Source organism: Leguminivora glycinivorella, chromosome 19 (assembly GCF_023078275.1).
Source record: "Leguminivora glycinivorella isolate SPB_JAAS2020 chromosome 19, LegGlyc_1.1, whole genome shotgun sequence".
In the NCBI taxonomy this organism is placed as follows: domain Eukaryota; kingdom Metazoa; phylum Arthropoda; class Insecta; order Lepidoptera; family Tortricidae; genus Leguminivora; species Leguminivora glycinivorella.
In genome coordinates, this window is record NC_062989.1 from 5063041 (window position 1) to 5087904 (window position 24864).

Here is a 24864-nt window from a genome sequence, read left to right on the forward strand (position 1 = left end):
ACGTACATTGCTGGTTTTTGTTCCTTTCATAGGGATACCATACTTTAGTTTGATGTACATTGCTACTGCCAAAATTTGGTTGACAGGCTATAGTTTCAGCGTTTTATTTGCGAAAATATTTTGACTTCTCAACTGAACGCAGTGACTTTCCTTTTTTAACCGACTTCAAAAAAAGGAGGAGGTTCTCAATTAGACTGATTTTTTTTTGTATATATGTTACTCGATATCTCCGAAAATCGTGGACCGATTTTCAAATTTTTTTTTTGTTCGAATGGGTATAACCCCGAGATGGTCCCATTGGCACCAAGTCGGGGTCTGATGATGGGATCTTGGAGAAATCGCGGGAACTCTTCAAATGTTATAGGCACATGTAATGTTTTTAGTGTATTTTTCAAAGGTACAGCAGTATTTACGCCTGATGGTAATAATTTTATGTGGCTGAGCTGATGATGGAAGGTCAACTCCTCAATGGTTAGGAGTTAAAGGATGATTCTTTCACTACTGTACATATATTCGGACTGATACATATAATATCACTAGGAACCACTAAAAATCAACAAATAAATAAACTTTTTAACAAAAAATAAAACCGCCTTCAAATATAAACAACCAAACAAACTAAAAAACCAAAAATGTCATGACCCGGAGTCTAGGTTGGAACGTGAACACCCCCCCCCCCCCTGGGGCCTGGGCACTGACCACGTGACCCCCTTCCCTGGCCACGAACCTGGATCCGCCCGTATGATCCCCTGTAATCCCTTGAGAGCCCTGAATTTGACTTCTGAGCAATAACTGCCAGCGCTAAAGTTATGTACCGCCACGCTACTTATAATTATCTTTACAGAAAGGTAAAAAATTAAAACTGATTTATCATCAATAAATACTAGAGTTTATTACGTTAACAACACAAATGCACAAGTTTAGCTGTTATTCAGAATGGTCATTGAGGAAGCCGATGACGAGCTCCAGCACGGCCTTGGGCTCGTCTCTGTGGACGAAGTGGCCGGCGCCGGGGACGAACTTTACTACGGCCTTGGGGAACAGCTCCCTGATCCGAGGCAGGTCGTCGGCACTGGAACATACACGCTGTTTACTCTTTGCCCAAAAGGGCGTCAAATATTGTAGGTGTGGTGATGATGAGTCACGGTGTAATACGCCGTTACACTGTTGGGCATTGGTCCCACCGCGAGCTAGTAAGCTATGAGCTACCGGCTATAAAAACGAACAAAGATAAGCACCCCCGTGCAAATAAAAGAGACACGGCGATTTTGATAGCTCACCGCTGGGCGAGTAACTGTAAACATCGCCGTGTCTCTTTTATTTACACGGGAGTGATTATCTTTTGTTCGTTTTTATAGCCGGTAGCTCATAGCTTACTAGCTCGCGGTGGGACCAGTGCCTTAAGTGGCTAAGAGGGGTGAGGTCAAAGATTAAAACATAGTTGCACGTAGCTGCTGAAAATATAGGACGTTATTCAGCAGATATCTAACACTAAGGCCGCATTTACACCGGTTAGTTTTACAGCTACTTACGCAAAATTTTCAAATGGTTTTGGAACAGTATTGCTTTCGTCTTTTCAGACACAATACTTCAGGCACTAAAACATGAGCAGTTTCATATCATAAGCTCTGCTCTGCCTATTCCGTTTGGGAATACAGGCGTGAGTTTATGCATGTACAGTCAACCAATTGGAACCCTATTAGGCCACTGTAGAACTATGTCATAGTGACGTTATAAATCAGATAGTAAGACATTCTCTTACTGCTTGTCATTTTGACATGGTTGTAGAGTGGCCTAGGGTTCCAATTGGTTGACTGTACCTACCTATGTTATTGGCATACTTTAGGTAGGATGCAGATGTGAACTGTATTGTAGATAACGGGATCTATTGATTGTATTAATAGGTACTTACGGAATATACTCTGACAACTGCCCGCCTATGAACAAAGTTGGTCCGAAGTACTTCTTGCCTTTATCCAAACTGAATGGAAACGACGAAATGTATTTAAAATGCCTCATTAGCGTCTCTAAATTGCACGTCCACCCAATAGTGCCGTCCTGTTTAACGTTGACGTTGGTTAACACATTCGCCATTATGACTTCATTGGTAATGGCATTTTTCAATTGTTCCTTAACTTCCTTTCTAGCTTTGTGGACTTTGCGTTTTTCCTTCAACTTGACTGCGGTCATCGCTTCCATGATCCTTGGGAAGAGCGTGGTGAACTCCGCGCTTGTTGACGCGGGCGACATCTCCAATACAATCAGACTGGCTACTGCCGACGGCTGAAATATAAGTTAGCTGAAGACTACTGTTTAAAACTTAAACTAATTGTTACCTTTACCTACCAACGTTCTAGTAAGTAAATCTTTTGTATAGAAATTTCAATGAGTAGGTAGATAGGTATCGAATATGAAGCCACCAGGAATATTACAGTTTTTTAAGAGATCTGGAACCATGACGGCCTAGCGCAACACTTGGAAAATAGGTATGTAAGTAATAAATAGCACCAAAACATTTTAGCTTTATTTTGCTGAGCGAGAAATGCCTAAGAAGGAGAAAAAATGATGCGAATTGCTTATGCAACAGAACTGAAAGGAGTTTCAAATTTCAAAGTAAATGATACATTGTCATGTATAATACATTTATTATCATTAAAAATAAAAAAAATGTTACACATCACTTTACAAACACATCACTTTGTCATGTTAAAGCACGGCTACACATGCGCGTTTCGAGAGTGTTAGTGTTAGCGGAGCGCAATGATAGCGGTGCGCCGCCGAAGGCTGGCGTTGAGCCCAGCGTGGCCCAGCAGATACCGGCGGGAAGTGCGGGAAAACGAGCGCGGATTGCGCGCGCATTCCGCTCCGCTAAGCAACGCTATCAAACGCTTTACATGTGGCGGAGGCTTTAATATTATATAATCGTACCTTCATCAAAGCGACGGACATGGCAGTCCTGCCACCCATGTTGTGTCCGATAAGACTGGCATTATCTATCTCCAGCTTGGTCATAAGTTGCAGCACATCCTCAGCCAGCTCCTCGTATTTATGCGACTTGGTCTGCGGGCTGAGACCGTGGTTCCTCAGGTCTATCCGCACCACTATCCGTTTGGTGACAGCGTGAATAGTTTTCGCTAAATACGTCCAGTTTTTCTTCGTCCCTAATAAGCCGTGGCAGATTATGAGCGGAGGTTTTTCGTCGGGTGGGTCATTGTCCGGACGAGTTACTATTGTATAAGATAAGTTCACAGCAGTCCTGCTTCCAACGTTTACAGGAGACTTCTTTACTAATCTAGAAAACTGTAGTATTCGAGTGTACACATCCATTCATGTCAAAAAATTAAGGATTCGCCGATAGGGCAAATGATATGAATACGAACATATTTTCGGAATTCTTGTTTCTTTAGTATTTTGATGTTTGTAAATAAATAAAATCATATAAAATCAAACTATTGTGACATGTGACATTTCGTGTCAGTTGTCAGATATTGCGGAAAGAGGTAGATGAGTTGAGGTTTTGAAGCATTCTACTTGTCTTGTTCACGATGAGATGGCATAATGAGGAGCTCCCGAGTGTCACCGAGGTGCCGCTGAAATATGCATGAGAGTCCCCGACAACGGCAACAACACACGGCATCGGCCATACAGTCGTGATACTATTATAATCCATACTAATATTATAAATGGGAAAGTGTGTGCGTCTGTTTTTTTGTCCGTCTTTCACGGTAAAACGGAGCGATGAATTGACGTTATTTTTAGGGTTCCGTACCAAAAAGGTACAACAGGAACCCTTATGGTGCGACTCTGTCCGTCTGTCTGTCCGTCTGTCACATTCCTAAATATCTCGAGAACTACTAATGCTATCAACTTGAAATTTGGAACAGTTGTGAATATTGTAAACCTCTACAAATAGAAAGTATAATTTTTTTAAATATATTAATTTTAATTGTAGAAAATGGCCAAAATGAAAGGGGGGCAAACTGTAAATTTCAAGTTACTAGGTCAAGTGGGGTATCGTTGGAAAGAGCTCAAATTGAACGTAAATAAGCTATTTTTTATAATTTTTTTGTTGTGGAAAAAAAAATTTTGAAGGAAAATGTAAAAAAAAATACCGTTACCCCCCTTATCTCCGAAGTTTACCAACGAAAAATTATGAAAATTTTAGTAAACATTGGTTTTATGCTATATATTACAGGAAAAATATAATCGTGTTTGTATTTTGAATACTTTTTTTTTAATTCACAAAAAACTTTTCAGATTTTTACTTTCAATTTACCCACCCTTGCGGATGTATATCGTACTTCAAATTAATACGAGATGTTACGTAAACCATCTTCTGTCCAATAAAGTAAAAACTGTTTAAATCGGTTAACATTATAAAGAATTATCCCTGAAAAACCAGGTCGCGCAAATTAGTTAGCAAATTGACCGGGAGATGGCGCTATACACTATAATACTCATTAGTGCCTATACTTTTGTCTTCTAGTCAAGTCATTAGAGTTATATGAAAATATGAGATTATTTTTACTAGGTAGTTTGAAAGAAAGTTTGTACGGAACCCTCGGTGGGCGAGTCTGACTCGCACTTGGCCGGTTTTTTTTTAAGTGGAGATAGTTAAAGAGATGGAGAGTGACATAGACTTCTTTTTTTCTCTTTCTAACCCCCACTTTCCTAAAATGGAGGGGTGGAAGTTTGTATGGAGCATTCCGATATTCGAACTTAATGCGAGTGAAGCCGCGGGCGAAAGCTAGTAATTTAATAGATTTAAGTCTTTTGCAGTCATAAACAATAAAGGATTCTAAATGACCAAATAAGCCTATTTCTAATCATTCCTAGTACTGACCACAGTATAGTAAGCTGTGGCTCGGGCCTAGCCTATTATTATAAGGATTGGGCTGTAGCTATACGAGCATACTCACATATACAGCTCATACTCTATGTTCTTTTCGTTTTGCTTAATTAACAGACCGACAGAGTCGTACCATCAGGGTTCCTTTTGGTATGGAACCCTAAAAATCTGGTTAAAAGAATGTGTCCATAGGCTACGGAAACTGCTTACCATCAGGCAGGCTGTATCCTTCTTTTTCACCGAAGATGAGAAGGGCCTAAATCTATCCATCGATAAAAAATATTATCTAGCTACTCTATTAAGGCTATTAAGTACTTAATAGTTTGCAGATATCCAATATATCCATGTCTCGATAGAGGTGGATTTTTTTAATACTATACGTCGGTGGCAAGTAAGCATACGGTCTGCCTGATGGAAAGCGGTCACCGTCACCTATGGACGCCTGCAACTCAAGGAGTGTCACGTGCGCGTTGCCAACCCATTAGAAACTCGTACACTCCTTTTTGCTGTGTTAAGTCCACATCAAAAAAGAGTGTACAAGTTCTAAGGAGGGTTTGGGTCGCCGACGACTTAAAGGACAATAGACGGAACAAATTAGTTCCGTAGGTCCTTCCGTCACCAGCACACCGCACCCTCGTTGAACTCTGGCAGCCTTACTCACCGGCAAGAACACAACACTATGAGTAGGGTCTAGTACTATTTGGTTGTGGATTTAGGTTTCCCCTAAATACGCCTAAAAAACCTAGATGACACTCCTGTCGTGTCATCCGCATAGAAACGGTTAAGAGAACTTGATCATTGCCGGACCTTTGGCTGTTTTTGCGTTCTTATTACAAAAACGGGGTAAAGTATAGTGGCCACATCGTATCGCCGTGATGCGTTAATGACATGCACAATATTATAATACAGTTCATTGTATGCGTACGTTGGAAACGGCGAATAGCGTTCAATCTTGCTGATTATCCGTTTTGAGGAGGACGTCGCAGGTGAGTCTACCACTTGATACCTTTTTTTTTTAATTATTTTTCCCCTCACTAGCTTGGAAACACGTGTTTTGTCCTTTAATACCAGCGGGTAAAAACGCATTTTATCCACTAGTGGATAAAGTAATTTGACCTTGAATAGAGGCTAATTTTCTGCTTTAAAATTGATAAAAGTGGGTTATTCTAGTGATGAAGATGTTTTACCACCTGTGGCACTGCTGGAAGCAGTGATAAACGCATTTTTTGCGTTGTACTTTCCTCGCTATAGTGAGGGGAAAAGTTTTGTGTTACACACGAGTGCAAATGTATTTTACTTCTCGTGTGTTGAAAAACTCGCAAGTTCAGGATTCTATTCTCGAACCACTCGCTGCGCTCGTGGTTCAACTAATATAGAATCCTTTCGCTTGCTCGTTTTTTAATTCCACACTCGGCGTTAAAATACAACTTTGCACTCTTGTATAACAAATAACTATTACCTTTAATACTCCTAGTAGGTAGAAAATTACCTCTTCGCCGAATTATTCCGTATGGATATAATTTTATTTTCAATTCTAAAAGTTATCTCAATTTATTGGCTTGTCATATATTTTTCCCCTCACTAGCTTGGAAACACGTGTTTTGTCCTTTAATACCAGCGGGTAAAAACGCATTTTATCCACTTGTGGATAAAGTAATTTGACGAATTTAATAATACACACAGCTAAAGTGTGGAATGAATTGTCGCCTGCGGTATTTCCGGACCGATACGACCTTCAAATCTTCAAGAAAAGAGCGTACACCCATCTTAAAGGCCGGCAACGCACCTCCAACACCTCTGGTGTTTCGGGTGTCCATGGGCGGCGGTGATCGCTTACCATCAGGCGACGTGTCTGCTCGTTTGCCTCCTATCCCATAAAAAAGAAAAAAAAAATAGGGGCAAATTTTCTGCTTTAAAATTGATAAAAGTGGGTTAATCTAGTGATGAAGATGTTTTACCACCTGTGGAACTACTGGAAGCAGTGATAAACGCGTTTTTTGCGTTGTACTTTCCTCGCTATAGTGAGGGGAAAAGTTTTGTGTTATACACGAGTGCAAATGTATTTTACTTCTCGTGTGTTGAAAAACTCGCAAGCTCAGGATTCTATTTTCGAACCACGCGCTTAGCTCCTTTTGCTTGTTCCACACTCGGCGTTAAAATACAACTTTGCACTCTTGTATAACAAATAACTATAACACCGTTAAGAGTTTCGCCCGTATTGCATAGGTATCTCCATCACAATGTTATGGGAACAAAAGATGTAACTGGGCCATTCTTGAAAAATTGCCCTCAATGTGACACACAATATTTCAGCAATTCCCGTCAACTTTGTACAATGCCACGTCAGAAAATTTTAATTGATCCTATTTTGTTACCAACATTTAGTAATATAATTCGACTTTCGTAAGATATATACAGGATAATTGTTATAATTAAGAAAATATAGATACTAGAGAACCTTAATGACGAAATAAAACTTAATAAAATCTCAATTCATCAACAAAATCTTGGTAACAAAATAGGAATTAATAAAAACAAATTTAACTTTTCCGTTAATTTTTGTACAAAGTTGACGGGAATTACTGATTTAGGCCCGGAAAACTTGATAAAAACAGATTTCCCGTAAGGTATCAAATAAAATCAGACCAAGTCAAATCCAAAGAAACGTCATAGAATATTTATTGTAAACATTAAATCAATTAGCTAACTATAAGGAAACAACAAAAAATTTGCATCAAACTGCTTTGTCCAAATTTAAAATTGCAAATGGGACTTGATCGCGTCGATCGCTAACTAAAGGTTAGTGTTTAAAACATAGTAATACGCGATTAACCCTTAAATGCATGGTGATGTGAAATGAAATGAAATATTTATTTTCCAAGTAGGCATATTACAATGCGCTTATGAACGTCAAATAAAACTACGCCGGCTCTAACCCTACGCCTCAGCCTCGAGAAGATTTCAGTCCCCCCTCAGTTGGAGGGGGGTATCCACTATGGGACCGGCAAGAAACTCGGCGGGCCACTTCTTTTCAAAACATTACATCTTATAATTAACATGCATTAAAAAACAAGATACAATTTAATAAGCAAAAATATTCATAAAAAAAGTCCTATACACTTGCATTGTCAAATATGGTGAATTTACGTTAGCGACGAGAGCTGTGTAAACACGCACAAAGGTTACACGAATGATCCAACGTCATTATTATTTTAATTCATTCGGTAATTTTAATTGTAATTCAATACAAGGTGGTTGAACCTTTATGAAAAAGTCGATGCTCTTTGTCTGTTTGCCGATAAATCAATTGTTTTTTGTTTGGGGCTTATTTTTTACGCATGAAGATCGAAGGAGCATCTTTAGAAAATTAATACGTGCAATAATAAGATCCGGTTACATAACAGTTATTTGTTATACAAGGGGGCAAAGTTGTATTTTAACGCCGAGCGTGGAATTAAAAAACGAGCAAGTGAAAGGATACTATAGTTGAACCACGAGCGAAGCAAGTGGTTCGAGAATAGAATCCTGAACTTGCGAGTTTTTTAACACACGAGAAGTAAAATACATTTGCACCCGAGCGTAACACAAAACTTTTCCCCTCACTATAGCGAGGAAACTACAACGCAAAAAATGCGTTTATCACTGCTTCCAGTAGTTCCACAGGTGGTAAATCATCTTTATTACTAGATTCACCTACTTTTATCAATTTTAAAGCAGTTATTTTGACTTTATTCAAGGCCAAATTACTTTACCCACTAGTGGATAAAATGCGTTTTTACCCGCTGGTATTAAACGACAAAACACGTGTTTCCGAGCTAGTGAAGGGAAAAATCATAATTGATTGATTAATTTGACTTTACAGAGAAATACAAATCTCGTAAAGTGAAATCAAGCAAAGTTAGCAGCGATTTTGACAGACTCAATGCAATAAAGGGAAATAGCTAGGTAAAGACAGGTGATTTCTGTAGAATTTAAAGGTCGACTCAGGACGCCACAGGTGAAAAAGTGTATACATCTCTTACATCCAACTGATAACCTGAGTACCTATTTATTTTTGTGTTCATGTAAATATATAAGAAAAATGCTTACGTTAGTATTCAAAATTAGATAAGTTACCTATTTATATACACAATACAGAGATGCAGTCTGAAAAACCAACCGAGTGCAAGTCGGTCCCACCTACAGAAGTGAATATAGTACAGATATACTATTTTCATTTTTTAAATGTACATACCTATTGTTATTAGATTTTTTCCTACGCGTAGTATGAGACGATATTAAGGTAGCACTACCAATCAAACTGCTTCCTTTATTTAATAAATTATCTGGTTGTTTTATTAATACGATAACTAGACATAAGACTATTTTGCAATGCCCTCTCAGAGCGCCATGCCGCTCTATTTTAACATTTTTAATCTAATGTAACTCTACATGAACCATGGTTTGCAAGAAAGATATTCTATTCTAAAAGTTATTCAATATAATATATAATATCTTACTTTTATGAAAAAAAAAACCGGCCAAGAGCGTGTCGGGCCACGCTCAGTGTAGGGTTCCGTAGTTTTCCGTATTTTTCTCAAAAACTACTGAACCTATCAAGTTCAAAACAATTTTCCTAGAAAGTTTTTATAAAGATCTACTATTGTGATTTTTTTCATATTTTTTGAACATAGGGTTCAAAAGTTAGAGGGGGGGGGACGCACTTTTTTTTCCTTTAGAAGCGATTATTTCCGAAAATATTAATATTATCAAAAAACGATCTTAGTAAACCCTTCTTCATTTTTTAATACCTATCCAACAATATATCACACGTTGGGGTTGGAATGAAAAAATATCCGCCCCCACTTTACATGTAGGGGGGTACCCTAATAAAACATTTTTTTCCATTTTTTATTTTTGCACTTTGTTGGCGTGATTGATATACATATTGGTACCAAATTTCAGCTTTCTAGTGCTTACGGTTACTGAGATTATCCGCGGACGGACGGACGGACGGACGGACGGACGGACGGACGGACGGACGGACGGACGGACGGACGGACGGACAGACAGACATGGCGAAACTATAAGGGTTCCTAGTTGACTACGGAACCCTAAAAAAACATTATAATAAATTAGATTTGCATATAGTTACACTGCGTACGTGCTGCAGTCACGGACTGCAGGAAGCTTACATTTATTATTCATATTTTATACTTATGCGGAAATATAGGGACTTCGTAAGATATTTAATGGGCAATTAATCACGTCTATACTTAGATATAAATTATTACAGTAACATTATGTAAAGAAACTTAGTCTATCTACACCATCGCTTAGTTTTATAACTTTTATTTTAAATTTGTTTTTAAGTGACCAAAGTCCCTAGAACATATGTTTATTGTTTGTATTATAGGCCTCAAAATTAATTTTAAAAACTCAATTCACACAATGGCGGTTTCTGCTAATGTAGTAAATACTTAAATCAGTTGCGGTTTCAAACAGGAACTGATAAAAACACGCGTTTTTATGATAACTCTCAAAAAGTTAGGTGTCATTAATAAAACATTATTAATTATGCACTTTAGTTATAAACTGCAATCTATTATAAGATTTATAAGTTATAATACTTAGATTACATATTATTTACTCGCTTTTGCTCGCGGCTTCGCTCGCGCTAAATTCGAAAATTGCAAAGTGCTCCATACAAACTTCCACTTTCCATTCTAGGGAAGTGGGGGGTTTGAAAGAGACAAAAAGTAGCCTATGTCACTCTCCAACCCTTCAACTATCTTCAGTTAAAAAATCACGTCAATTCGTCGTTCCGTTTTGCCGAGAAAGACGGACAAACAAACACACACACACACTTTCCCATTTATAATATTTATTTGTATGGATACCTAAGTTACCTACGAGACTAAAGATACATTACGGCTTTGACTAATCATTTGAATTAGATTAGCGTAAATCGTATGCGATTTGTTGTAACGTCTGTAGACACTTTACGTGATATGTGTGCTCCACAGACTACTAAGAAGATACTACGTGTGCTCTCATCTCAACCTATTACTAACAACTTGCTTGATATTTCAGGGGCCAGCAAAATGGGGACCCTCATAAACAACATCACGCAGTTCTACCACTATGTCAACGAGGATCTTGCTGGTAAGATTTGCCGTTTTTCATACTTAAGTATATTTGCGTGCCGTTACATGCCTAAAGGGACCTTACTCCCGGCCGTGTATATAGGGAGTACGACGTTCTACGAATGTGTGAAGATGCGATTTTTTACACCAACCTATTGTTTATCCAATTTACTTAGGTAAAATTGTTTTCAATTAATCTTTTGTAAGCAGTCAACATCAGTCATTTGACAGTTATTATCTTAACTTTTATTTATAAATAAAATTTGAGGATAAACTCGTTATTTTAGGATAAAGAAATAATTTGATTTTCTGAATGGCGCTAGTAGATGAAATCATTTTGTGGCATTAAAAAGTATGATGACCATACTTTGAACTTTATGTTCAGTAGTTCTAAAAAGTGTGTAGATATTTGCAAAAGGTGCATTTGATTAACGCTTTCTCTTGATCATAATATTCACAATGAAATCTTTTAGCCTAGGCTGGGGAAAAATTGCAAATAAAAAATATCACATTCAATATTATAAAAATATTGTCATTAGTTGAAGTTCAGAAAGTGAACCAGATTGTGCGGTACTTTTACGTGGCCGTTAATGAATAAAATGAATATAAAGTCACTGCATAATGGATAGAAGTCATGGGTCCGGAGGTCACACATTATGCTCAATGTACTTAAGTAGCGGGCAAGGGAATTCTTGCATATTTTGAATATAATACTTATAACTTTGTATGAGGAAATAGGTACTTTGCGACATATCTAATGTAATTAAAGTACCTAATAACTTCGTTCCAATAAATAGCAATGGATTTGGAAATTAATTTTATAGTCAAAATTGATCTCCGTGGTGTCTGTACTTGACTATAGTATTGGAACGAACAAGTTTCACATTTTTATTTTAGATAGTAGAGTGATTTCAAACACAGCAGTTCCTCTCAGGGTGTTATTTGACAGACATAAAAATTGTAAACAATAAGAATAGTGACATTTTGAACCCTTTATAATGACCACCACAGGGTAAAATATACAGATATTTTACCGGAACATGATTAACGGACAGGCTGATATCGTCCAGTGAACTGATAATGTGTGAGAATTAAAAAGATAAAGACAAAAATTAGCACTTCCTTTGACTGCCGCACTAGATGGCGTTATATCTGTTATTTGTCGTGAAAGCTGAATTCTGAAACGTCTACTTTTCATAGAATAACCGTAGCACAACTTGTACGGAAAATGTATGGCACCTGACCTAATGTAACGTGCGCTACAGACGTTGCAGTCCGTTTCCGTTTGTATCGGCCTTAAATATCTAATGTAGGTATACCTAATAGGATAAAGTTACGTCTATTCTGCTACTTGCAAACATTTTAATATTTACATATGAGGGAGGCGACCTTTACCAGAGCGGGCTAGACTAGGGATGTTCTATTACGCCCTATTGTTTTTCCAGATCCCCGGACAAACTCATTCTTCCTAGTCTCCAGCCCGTTCCCGATCCTGATCATCATGTACCTGTACCACCAGTTCGTGCGCAAGTGGGGCCCCGCCATGATGGAGAGCCGGCCGCCCTTCGAGCTCAAGAAACTTATCACGCTGTATAATGTTATACAGATTTATCTGTCCGGGTACATCTCTATACGGGTAAGTACTGCTACTACCGTTATCCCGGCATAAGCCGCTGGGGTCCGATTTCACAACTAATCCCAAGATTTGACGTAGACACTAGTTTTACGAAAGCGACTGCCATCTTATCTTCCAACCCCAACGGTAATTAAGCCTTATTTGAATTATTCTGGCTTCCTCGCGATGTTTCCCTTCACCGAAAAGCCACTGGCAAATATCAAACGACTTTTCGCACATATGTTCCGAAAGACTCATTAGCACGAAATTTATCACGCTGAATGTTATACAGATTTATCTGTCCGGGTACATCTCTATACGGGTAAGCACTGCGTCTTAAAGATCCGTCCGCCCTTCGAGCTCAAGAAACTTATCACGCTGTATAATATTATACAGATTTATCAGTCCGGGTACATCTCTATACGGGTAAGCACTGCTTCTTAAAGATCCATCCGCCCATCGAGTTCGAGAAAGTTATCACGCTGTATAATGTTATACAGATTTATCTGTCCGGGTACCTACATCTCTATACGGGTAAGTATATTACTGTGTGGTTGTCCTGTGAGTGTCGTAGGGTAGGAGTCGACTGTGTGATATGGGTTCCATAGTGATGTGAGCGCTGGAATGGCAACCAGTCACTAAGGTAGTATATATTATCACAATATCGTTATCTTCTAAGTTCCAACCCTTTAGCTGCTAAGAGTGGCACTGAAAATAACAGTTCATGTGCTCTACCTACCCCGTTTGGAAATTCATGTAAGTATGTAAAATAATAAAATTTATTTCAATAAAAAGTTTCTTATCTTCAATGCAATTTTTAAGGTACTTCCTTCAAGGTAAGGCTAAAGGGTGCTAAAGGCAAAGTCGTGGGACAGGGGACAGCCTGTATATTACCTATAGTCTATAGATAACTTGTTTTTGGATGCATCTTACCCTCCGCATTTTTTACTTCATTTAATTAGGTACCAACAATTAAAAGTAAAGACGCTTATTCTGTTGTAATTAAATGTTATAGGTATTCGGTAATATTTAAATCAAGTTTTTGCATTCTCTTAAATGCGCTTCTTTTTTTGTTCTTACCGCTTTTTATTTATATTTGTTAAATCTCGACTTTTGAGATTAGTCAATCTTTTTATAAAGCGCCCATTGAACCCATAAATTGGGCTCACTGTATTTTTGATGTCTTTGTTTTTATTTTGTATCTAAGTGCCTAAATGGCTGATTGGACTTAATTTTAACCTATGAATGTTTCTGTTCTTTGCCATACGACTAAAAAAAACTATGTGCCTTATTTAAACAAAAATAACTGCCATGAATGCTATGATGTAAATGACACTGAGATTTATATTTTACACTTTCATACTTTATTAATCTTATATTTTTCTTCTGTAACAATTTGATATGTTTTCTCTGAAGAAGAACGACATATTATTAAGCTATAATATAATTTGCTAGCGACCCGCCCCGGCTTCGCACGGGTACTATACCTACATGTAAACCTTCCTCTAGAATCACTATATCTATTTTTAAAAAAACGCATCAAAATCCGTTGCGTAGTTTTAAAGATTTAAGCATACATAGGGACATAGGGACAGAGAAAGCGACTTTGTTTTATTAGCACACTCAATGAAGCCTATCTAGCGGGAAATAATTCGTGTATAGGCAAATTTTGGCACAGTTGTAGGGAATGGTGTTCTAATCCACATACTCAAAGTACTGATGGGTAGGGGAGGAGCTATCGGGACTATCGGGTGGAGGGGGGTGTAAAGGTCCCTTTTTTTAGTTTTTCGCAAATAACTCTTAAATTGTGGCACATAGCAAAAAATGTTCTGAGACACAAGTAATTTTCATAAAATTCTCTACAAAAAGTCTTATACACTTTTTATCTGGGACCAATCGTTCATGAGATATGGAAGGGAAAATATGGACAATAATGGAATAAACTCATTTGCTTATGAACAATACGTTTATTCTTATAGAGACGCGGTAGCGTGTCAAGCCAGGTTTAAGTAACAAACGAAGCTAGCATTACACGAACCGTTTGGAGCCACATTTGACCCCCTTCTAACTCAAAAACTATTTCACATAAACGTGTTATAATGCAACGTAAAAAGAAACCAACGCGCGTAGTAAAAGTATGAGCTATAAGCGCTCCTCAATAAGCCCGGTACTAGTAGCCCGCCTTAGTGCGTTTTCACATTATTCGATCCGATATCGGATGTCGGAAGGATTTCAAAGGCAAAAATCCAAGACGGCGCCTTAAATGTACGGGATATCGGTCCTACTTCCGATATCGGATCGGATAATGTGAAAACGCACTTATCCCGCGCGCGCGCAGCCCTTTATAAGCCACCGCGCGGCCGGCGCTCGCTCATCCCAGTCGTCCTCAAAACGTCGACGTAAGACCGCCCCACAAGGATGGGGCGCGACCAGATACAGCCCTCACAGCGCCCAGCGCGGAAGGGGCTACTCACACCCCAGCAGGGGTGTTGAACGACATTACAGCAGCGTCGCTCAGTTTGTCTCGCGCAGCGATCCGATCACATTGTAGCTGACTTGACGAGCAAAGCATCACGACCGCCCAGTATTGCTTTGATGGGATAAATTCATTAATAAAATTCCTAACTATCTTCCGTCTCTACTTCGATGGGAGCAGAGCTCCGTTAGTGCATGATCCCGAGCATACACCACAGACACTAGAGCAGGCAATTCCTGCTTTTCGGCAGCCGCATTGCACCCCACACCCAGTCTTGCATCGGCAAAATATAGTTTTGAGAATGGAGTCAGGTGCCACTGGGTCGTTGGTTGTCACTGGCTTTAATATGCCATCGTCTCTTCTAGTCCATCCCCATTCAGTAGGTGGTAAATAAATTGTACGTTAAACATAAAATATTTGCACGCCTTTTTTTCGGATTCAATAAGTAAAATTTTCCTAAAATAAGTTTAGCACGTGCATTCAATATTCATGCAGGCGTACAATTTATTTACCACCTACTGAATGGGGATGGACTAAAAGAGACGATGGCATATTAAAGCCAGTGACAACCAACGACCCAGTGGCACCTGACTCCATTCTCAACAAAACTATATTTTGCCGATGCAAGACTGGGTGTGGGTGCGATGCGGCTGCCGAAAAGCAGGAATTGCCTGCTCCAGTGTCTGTGGTGTATGCTCGGGAGCATGCACTAACGGAGCTCCCATCGAAGTAGAGACGGAAGATAGTTAGGAATTTTATTTATCCCATCAACGAAATACCGGGCGGTCACGATGCTTTGCTCGTCAAGTCAGCTACAATGTGATCGGATCGCTGCGCGGGACAAACTGAGCGATCGCTGCTGTGATGTCGTTCAACACCCCTGCTGGGGTGTGAGTAGCCCCTTCCGCGCTGGGCGCTGTGAGGGATGTATCTGGCCGCGCCCCATTCTTGTGGGGCGGTCTTACGTCGACGTTTTGAGGACGACTGGGATGAGCGAGCGCCGGCCGCGCGGTGGCTTATAAAGGGCTGCGCGCGTGTGGGGTAAGTGCGTTTTCACATTATCCGATCCGATATCGGAAGTAGGACCGATATCCCGTACATTTAAGGCGCCGTCTTGGATTTTTGCCTTTGAAATCCTTCCGACATCCGATATCGGATCGGATAATGTGATAATGTGAAAACGCACTCATTGAGGAGCGCTTATAGCTCATATTTTTACTACGCGCGTTGGTTTCTTTTTACGTTGGATTATAACACGTTTATGTGAAATAGTTTTTGAGTTAGAAGGGGGTCAAATGTGGCTCCAAACGGTTCATGTAATATTACACACGGTGCTGCTAGCTTCTTTTGTTACTTGAACCTGGCTTGACACGCTACCGCGTCTTTATAAGAATAAACGTATTGTTCATAAGCAAATGAGTTTATTCCATTATTGTCCATCTTTTCCCTTCCATATCTCATGAACGATTGGTCCCAGATAAAAAGTGTATAGGACTTTTTTGTAGAGAATTTTATGAAGATTACTTGTGTCTCAGAACATTTTTTGCTATGTGCCACAATTTAAGAGTTATTCGCGAAAAACTAAAAAAAGGGACCTTTACACCCCCCTCCACCCGTTAGCTCCTCCCCTACCCATCAGTACTTTGAGTATGTGAATTAGAACACCATTCCCTACAACTGTGCAAAAATTCGCCTATACACGAATTATTTCCGCCGACGGACAGTTAAAAGTCTTCGTTAGGCGTGCTATATACTATGTAGTGATTGAAATTAATTTCCATAGAGTACCTAGTCTCTTTGATGAATACTTCTGCATGTTAACTTGTATCTTGTTATTTAATGCATGTTAATTATAAGATGTAATGTTTTGAAAAGAAGTGGTCCGCCGAGTTTCTTGCCGGTCCCATAGTGGATAGTTGGATACCCCCCTCCAACATGGGGGACTGAAATCTTTTCGAGGCTGAGGCGTAGGGTTAGAGCCGGCGTAGCTTTATTTGACGTTCATTTGCGCATTGTAATATGCCTACATGAAAAATAAATATTTCATTTTCATAAAATAAAATAAAGTATTTATTTATTCAATTAAGTAGCATTAGATATTAAAGAAATTTGATGATTGAAGTTCCATGGAAATTTCTTAAAAATAATTTGTTTCAGTGTCTCTTACTTCTCTACTTGCCGGGCCACTACAGCGTCTGGTGTCAGAAGATGATCACAGATGAGTCACCGCTCGAGAAGATCGTCATCCACCATGTCTATATGTACTACGTCATCAAAGTCATTGACCTACTGGACACGGTATGTTATGCCATAAATTAAATATAACAAGATCATACCATCCCATACATTAAAATGCGACCGCCTAAGACCGCGCTTACACTCCTCCACACATAGATGGCGCCACAAAAAAAAATGTCTTGTAGCTTTCGATTATACTTGTAGATGGCGTTAAGTGTCACTTTTGACATAGATTTTAGCCTAAGACCGGTACGATATTTTTGAAAATAATTCTATAACAGTAGTTTTATTTCATATACAGCGCTTAATCGCAATTTAAAAAACCTATATTTTCGAATCCACCAATAGTTTGGAATGGAAGATATTAAAAAAAACTACGCCTAGAAAATAAGCGTTTTCTTTCAGCAAAATACCTCACAGTAATTTAATGGTGGAAACATGTAGAAAAAAATCAGTTTTAAGGTTTACAACCCGAAGCCACCTAAATATATGACGGGAAATAAGACTATTTTTATTGATATAGAATTTTTGAATTTTGTCTAACGTGCTCTAGAGCTGATATAATAACAGATATTTTTAAGCAGAAATCAATAGCACATAATTTTTCAGATATTTAACATATAAAAACCACCAATATATTTATATGGAAATAAAAAAATCTAAATATTTGACCGGGCAAATTCGAAACAGATAATAGTACGAGGTTGACTTTTATTGTCCCTATTTAACAATATTAACAGCATGATAATCCACCCAATAAGTTTGACCTTTATTAAATACTTTAATTTATTTAATATATTTACATTTTTTGCGTGGTTTGGTTTGGACCTTAGTGTCTTACATTTAGGAATCCATATGGCAAACCACCACGCCGGTGGAGCTGGGCCGAGGGTAGGTGATGAGCCGTGTCGCATGCTTTTTATTCTGTTCTTCTATTACACATTAACGTAAATGAGGAGGCACACTGACATTTTACCCCGCCAGGCGGCGCCTATGCATGTCACTGTCATTCATATGTGAGAGAGAAAAAAACATAATTATCAGCTTCTCGCTCTCACGTCTCACGGACTAATAGGGTGGCGCCATCTGTCATATCCTTTGAGTGTTCCTCCTCATTACATGCCTGTTTCTACATAAGTAATATTTTAAGTAGATTAAAAACAGACGTTTCCCACCGATAATAAAGTCCAAAGTAATTAAAAAAATTACACATTTATTTTAGGCATGCGATTTGACAGTCGTCGAAAAGAGTATATACTTGTCAGTACATACATCTATCTCACGTTTTTCTCTTCTACCATTTGACAGATCTCCGTCATCTTGTGAAATGTATTCTTCCATTCTTCAGAATCGTTGAAGCAACGCTTGTTACAAACACGCGAAAGCTATGCAAAGTCTAATTTCGACCCATATGTCACGGCCAGGTATAGCCCCGGCGATTATCGTTAGACTTACAAGCCACAGGTCACAAGTTCAAATCTCAGTCGTCGCATACGTTTTTACAGCTTTTTTAATTCATTTTTTAAGGTTTTATTTATATTATAAGTTGATGAGTACAAGCTACTGCAATGACATTAAATACAAGGACGCACAATTCATAACAAAAATGTTTTAAAAATCTGGGTCTAAATTGCATTTATAACATTCTTGTTGATGCTAATAACGTTAACTTCTTATCTGCTTAGGAAAAAAATCGTTCATGCCATAACCAACATAGTGTATAAAGACCTAAGTATCAAAATTGCAAATGGAACTGCCACACACTAAAAACTCTTTATCAAAATACCTTTTGTCATAATATGCTCAAATGACTTATATGTCAAAATGAATTGCGAACGAATATTGAACGAATGGAGCCGCTACCAATATATAATAAGTATGTAGGTATTAGATATTTCCAATTTATTCCATAAATATAAATACCTAAAAAAGGCCGCAATTTTACTTCTTCATTACATAAACTTTAAAAATACCCTACTGTATCATCTTTATCTTGGTCACTTGTACTCCGTTTATTACAATAAATGTATGTAATGTATGTATGTGTAAATTTCCTGAAATAAATGTCATATCTTGTTGTCACGAAGAAAAATTTACAAGGCTTCCAAGAATCTCGAGCTGGAAGGATACAAATTAAAATATTTTCTATGAAAATAATTAAATTCGACAGCAGACAACCCAAAGGTTTATCGGATTTATTTATTATAGGCATTTGTTTTAAATTAAATACCAGTGGTTCTGATCTGATAGTGTGGGATATTCTTTAAAATTTATTTTCAAAAGGAGATTTAATGTTGGTAATGCCATTCAAATAATATTAGAAGTGTCTAATACGCGAGTGTTCGAATTTAATTATAGGGTAGCACATATTGAAAGTACTGTAATATGGGTACAAAAGCCTGCCTATTGAAATATAAAATACATAGCAAAAAGTATAGAAAGGACCTACTTTTCGACTTTTTATTTACAGTACGTACCGACCATACAACTGACTCTAATTAATCTTGGTATTAAAAAGAGTAAAATGTAGTACGTTTTCACATTATCCGATCCGATATCGGATGTCGGACCGATATTCCATACATTACAGGCGGAATCTTGGATTCTTCTATTGATATCCTTCCGACATCCGTTATCGGATCGGATAATGTGAAAACGGTCTAATAGCGACTCAATAGTTTTTGTTCCTTGAAAGTCATTAATTTGAACAAATAAAATTATTCATTGAAATCTATACAATTACAACGAGTATTATAATGTATAATACATTCATTTTGTAATGTAATCCAAAGAAATAACTTATAAGAAATATATTCTACCCTTTTTGCTTGTTTTTTGATTACTATTTAGCCAATTTTTCATTGACTCATACCATGGACTTTCAATAGGGACTGAGCTCACACTTTTTTTGCCATACTAAATTGAACTTTATCACCGGTGCAGAAAGGCGTTCTTATCAGACTAGTAAAAGTGTGTCCACATGAGAGGGTCAAAGTTGGGGCTGGTGTCCCTCTCGCATGTGACCAGTGTTAAAGAGATTACTACAGTAGTAGTATTTTTACCCGTATGATAACTAAGTTTATAAACTTCTTAAATTATTTTTGTATTATATCGAGGCAAGGATATTAATACCTTGTAATGAATTTGTAAGTCATTATTATGAAGCCATAAAACCAAAGATTTGCGCAATTAAAAAAACCTTTAATTCGGTATTAGTAGATTTGGTAGTAACTTTGAATATTGACCGGTATCCCCAAATAATGACAGTGATGACGTCATTCAAATAATTTTGACAGTGGCAATAAGTGCGAGAGGGACACCAGCCCCAACTTTACCCTCTCATGTGGACACACTTTTTGGCCTAACAACTCAATCTAGCTTAATGATATATAAATCTATGAGTCATACCGGACAACTGTCACTGTACACTTGTAATCCTTATTACAAGGGCATAACGTCTAGCGATGGTTAGCTAAGACAGAGTATTGCGGTTAGTAGGAACGACGCACGATGTTGAACCTTAGGTTACCTTCAATCAATACTAATACTGAAAGACAATTTTTAAACTTATTGCATTACATGTGTCTAACAAAATTTCAATGAAATGGGTTGTAAATCTAATACTAAAAAATCAATATTTAAAAAGAGAGGGTTGAAAAGGGTGTAAAAGATAAAAAAATAATAACAAGAAAAAAGATTTCCACTGCCGAGGATCGAACCCACGACGTCAGGTCAGGAGCGCGCCCATCGTCTTACGCTACTATAACTGAGCTATTTAAGCGATAGTGAAGGTGGCGAAATATATTATTATACCGCGATGTAATGAAAATACGAATGAATAACTAACTTTTGAAATAATGCAGAAAATGACATCGTCAATAGTAGAGTTTGTAGGTAAATGAAAAATATGAAAATACTTCTTTCAGTACAGATTTTAGCGCTTCTTGGCGTGCATTTAAAGGTGGATTATTTTTTATACTTCTTTATTTTGATCTTAACGAAAAGTCTGTTCCAATTTTTTTGCTGATATAATTTTTGCCCTGAATGTTATTCTGAGCTAGTAAAATACTGAACTTCCGTTTTGTTTTTAGGGTGGTTTCAGTAGAAATAGTGTTTCAACACATAATGTAGATACAAAACAACCATAACTTCACTTGTCCTATTATTGCTTGCGTCATAACTAATTTAATTACTCCGCTTTTTGCTACTACGAAGTATCATTCACAAAAATAGGTGGTTTCTTAATGTGTTATAAAGATCATAAATTAAAGTAGTCGAATTTAAAACAAAAGTCCTGATACCATTTTCGCCTGATTTTTAGTGAATTAAAATAATCTTTTTTTTATTATATTATACGTTTCTTGTCACAAATTTTGGTGGCTTAACTAAAAAAACTGTACCAAATTACCAAACTTAATTTTTGGTGAGATAAAAAGTACTGTTATAGAATTAAGTTATTTTCCCAGTAGTAGCAAGACCGGATAGCTCTTGGGGTATGTGTATATGTCGATAAAAAGATAAGAGTTAACGACCCGTGTAAATGTCGTTATCCCAATTTGAACGGAACAGGTACATATTATAATTATTATAAAGGTGGAGTGCAAAATCGCAGTAAACGAGCCAAACATATACAAAAGATGTATGACTCACTTATGTAGCCGTGATAGTCACCTTTTAAACGAAAGAAAACCAATATTTGCTTTGCTTAGTTTGAGACCAGATCTAGGTAAGATGTCCCCTAATATTAATACTTAATTACTTATTAATTTAATATTATTTTTCAGGTATTCTTCATACTGCGGAAAAAGTTTAACCAAGTGTCGTTCCTGCACGTATACCACCACCTCGGCATGTGCTTGCTCGGGTTCGTCGGCAACAAATATGTGCCAGGTAATCTATTCAGATTACCCGATATAGGAAAGCTAAAAGGGTTATGGTTTTACCAAATCCATACTAACAATTTCTGTGAAAATGTTTGGTTCACGCTTGTCACTGACTGTAGGTACTTTTCCTTGCACAAAGCACTAATAAATACCGTTTACCGGATAATGTTGTTACTGCTCCCTCAGTGAATGTGTTTAAAAACAGACTAGACAAGTGGCTTTTAAATAATAAGATAGTGACATGACTTTGCTAACTATAAATCATGAGACACTGTGTGACATAGGCTCATCAGCTGAATAGCTGCTCGCCTATAATTGAATAATAATAAATAAGTCAATTCTAACTCCAAACCAACCAACTCCTAGTGAGTAAATATTACATTCTTTGCTCCAAACTGAATCGGGAAGTGGGCCCAATTTAGAGGTGTATTTCATCTTCCTTGCTTCGCTCTCCTGAATGCGGAGGGTCGTGACCTCCTAAACGTGATAAATAAATGACTCCGGATGACAGATTTCAAGGCCTTTCGGTCCCTTGCGACTTCCTATACATATTATCTTACACGTACCTTGACGGAAAGCAATTTGCTAATTTGGTCGGACCATCGCGTTGGACTGAATTTTCCCATGAGGGGTGTATTTACCCAAGGATCAACGGAATCAGTTTGGAGGTCGAAGGCTCTTTTTGCGGCGGCACAGACCATCCTATGCAATTAACATGTATAGCCTGTCTGTTCTGTGTTAATTACAAGGAATTTATAAAAATATTTTTTTGTACAGGACCCAAAGGCTGAATTGTTCTGTTCTTGCAGGCGGTCACGGCGTGATGCTGGGTTTCATCAACTCGGTCGTGCACACAGTCATGTACACGTACTACCTCATCTCCGTGGTGCGGCCCCAGTGGGTGAGGCGCTGGTGGAAGAAGTACATCACTCAGCTGCAAATTGTAAGCGCTTTATTTATATACACTATACAGCTTTCACACTTCTCTTCTTATCTATCTATAAGTCACTGGCAAGAGCTTCAGCGCCCGCAAAGAGGTAGGTATGCATTTGCGACAATTCGCCAGTTTTATATATAGTAAGAAGTTTGGTATGTACTGTTGTGTTTTAATTCTTCTAGGTCGTATACTCCACCTGATAATACTTTAAGCACAGACAAAGCAGCTACAGCATCTTTGTTTCTTATGCGCGAGGGTGTAAACTAAATACAGCGCCAACTATTTTAAATGAGACTCCTGTTACTGTGTTAGTTACACAGACATAGCACAATAATATCGACTACAAACGTGCCAATGCAAACTGGCTCGACTACTACTAGTCTTCAAAGAAATCACCAAAACTAGTGAACTTTAACCATGTTATTTAGTATTTATACTAATAGCATTATTTCCTCATTTCAGCTGCAGTTCGCCTTACTAATCTTCCACTTCGGGCACGTGCTGTTCGAGCCATCGTGCGAATACCCCAAATGGGTCTCCCTAGTGTTCCTCCCGCACAACATCTTTATACTCTTCCTCTTCCTCGATTTCTACTTTAAGGAATACGTTTATAAGAAAAAGACTAGCAATAAGACTTCGTAGGTAATAAATTATTTATTTATAAACGTTCGTTTCATTTGAACCAACTTGCGGATCAATATCTATCGAGCTTAGTCTTACCGTTTTCACATTATCCGATCCGATATCGGATGTCGGAAAGATTTCAATGGAAAAAATCTAAGATGGCGCCTGTAATGTATGGGTTATCGGTCCGACATCCGATATCGGATCGGATAATGTGAAAACGCACTTAGGTCCCGGGAAACGTGAATTATCAAGTTTTCATGCGTTTTTCTTTCTAAATCACGGTATAATAAAATAGAACTCCGAGCGAAGTTCCGTCGCCCAGATACTTCTTTTGTAAATATATCACTTGAAGTTCTCGTGCTATGTACACATATTTAAATGGAAATTTCGTGGGTTAACGGATCTTTTGTCAGTAGGCCTAGCACATGATTGCCGCGAGAGTATGTCGCCGCGAGATAGATGACACGTCTTATTCTAACTGTATAAATGACATAAGGACGGGTAGTCTATCTCGCGGCGACATACTCTCGCGGCAATCATATCAAATTATGCTAACCCTGCTGTTATCTATTTCGGTTTATGATTAAGTTGATAGTGAATTCAGTTAGTTTAAAAAAATAAAACAGAATTTCCTTTTAATGAATATATTTTGACAAACAAATCCAGCATAAAACACTGATAACACAACGATTTACAATAACCGCCTCAAAAATGGCGACAATATTATGATACCGTAAAACAAAAACATTGCAAACTTAAAATAAGTAAGTTAAAACCGGTGGATACAAGCCACTCAAACATGTGCAGGAACGATCCTATCTTTAAATACTTTGTACCAGTAAATGGTTCTTCATAGCAATAGGTACTTTATGGGAACTGAATTATTATTATTATTGTTTATTGTTAAGTTTAGTGTTAACATATAGTCCCACAAATCTGTGGAACAGAACGAGAATAGAATACCCTTTCATTGGGAGTAAAGGCCTGGCCACGACATTGGTCTAAGCGCGACAACGGTGAGCGGCGGCCATACGTTGGAGCGAGACACAGCGATGGAACTTTTCATTCGCACGTATGGCTGCCGCTCACCGCTGTCGCGCTTAGACCAATGTCG

At 38.0% G+C, this 24864-nt stretch overlaps 2 protein-coding genes across 3 annotated transcripts; one reads left to right on the plus strand and one right to left on the minus strand.

The window, feature by feature from the left end:
• Positions 1 to 857: 857 nt before the first annotated feature.
• Positions 858 to 3554, minus strand: LOC125236772 (protein ABHD11-like). The gene is made up of 3 exons (XM_048143697.1): positions 2929 to 3554; positions 1913 to 2283; positions 858 to 1072 (listed from the first exon to the last, which is right to left on the minus strand). Exons 1-3 carry the CDS (start codon positions 3325 to 3327, stop codon positions 928 to 930), a joined length of 915 nt encoding a protein of 304 aa, XP_047999654.1. The 5' UTR covers positions 3328 to 3554; the 3' UTR covers positions 858 to 927.
• Positions 3555 to 5794: 2240 nt separating this feature from the next.
• On the plus strand, positions 5795 to 23782 carry LOC125236599 (elongation of very long chain fatty acids protein AAEL008004-like). 2 transcript variants are annotated; one of them, XM_048143460.1, is made up of 7 exons: positions 5795 to 5835; positions 10922 to 10993; positions 12420 to 12610; positions 17223 to 17363; positions 22088 to 22193; positions 22996 to 23129; positions 23586 to 23782. In XM_048143460.1, exons 2-7 carry the CDS (start codon positions 10933 to 10935, stop codon positions 23763 to 23765), a joined length of 813 nt encoding a protein of 270 aa, XP_047999417.1. In that variant the 5' UTR covers positions 5795 to 5835; positions 10922 to 10932; the 3' UTR covers positions 23766 to 23782. The 2 variants fall into 2 exon arrangements, with proteins under 2 accessions (XP_047999417.1, XP_047999418.1); XM_048143461.1 differs by lacking the exon at positions 5795 to 5835 and adding an exon at positions 8832 to 8846.
• Positions 23783 to 24864: the final 1082 nt, after the last annotated feature.

Bases quoted from the DNA above. Each gene is read 5' to 3' on its own strand.
- LOC125236772 (XM_048143697.1), bottom strand. From the start codon at position 3,327: ATGGATGTGTACACTCGAATACTACAGTTTTCTAGATTAGTAAAGAAG. The intron at 2,284-2,928 runs GTACGATTATAT...CTTATATTTCAG, and splicing joins TGTCCGTCGCTTTGATGAAG to CCGTCGGCAGTAGCCAGTCT. The intron at 1,073-1,912 runs GTAAGTACCTAT...TGTATGTTCCAG, and splicing joins CAGTTGTCAGAGTATATTCC to TGCCGACGACCTGCCTCGGA.
- LOC125236599 (XM_048143460.1), top strand. From the start codon at position 10,933: ATGGGGACCCTCATAAACAACATCACGCAGTTCTACCACTATGTCAAC. The intron at 12,611-17,222 runs GTAAGTACTGCT...AATTTGTTTCAG, and splicing joins CCGGGTACATCTCTATACGG to TGTCTCTTACTTCTCTACTT. The intron at 17,364-22,087 runs GTATGTTATGCC...ATTATTTTTCAG, and splicing joins TCATTGACCTACTGGACACG to GTATTCTTCATACTGCGGAA.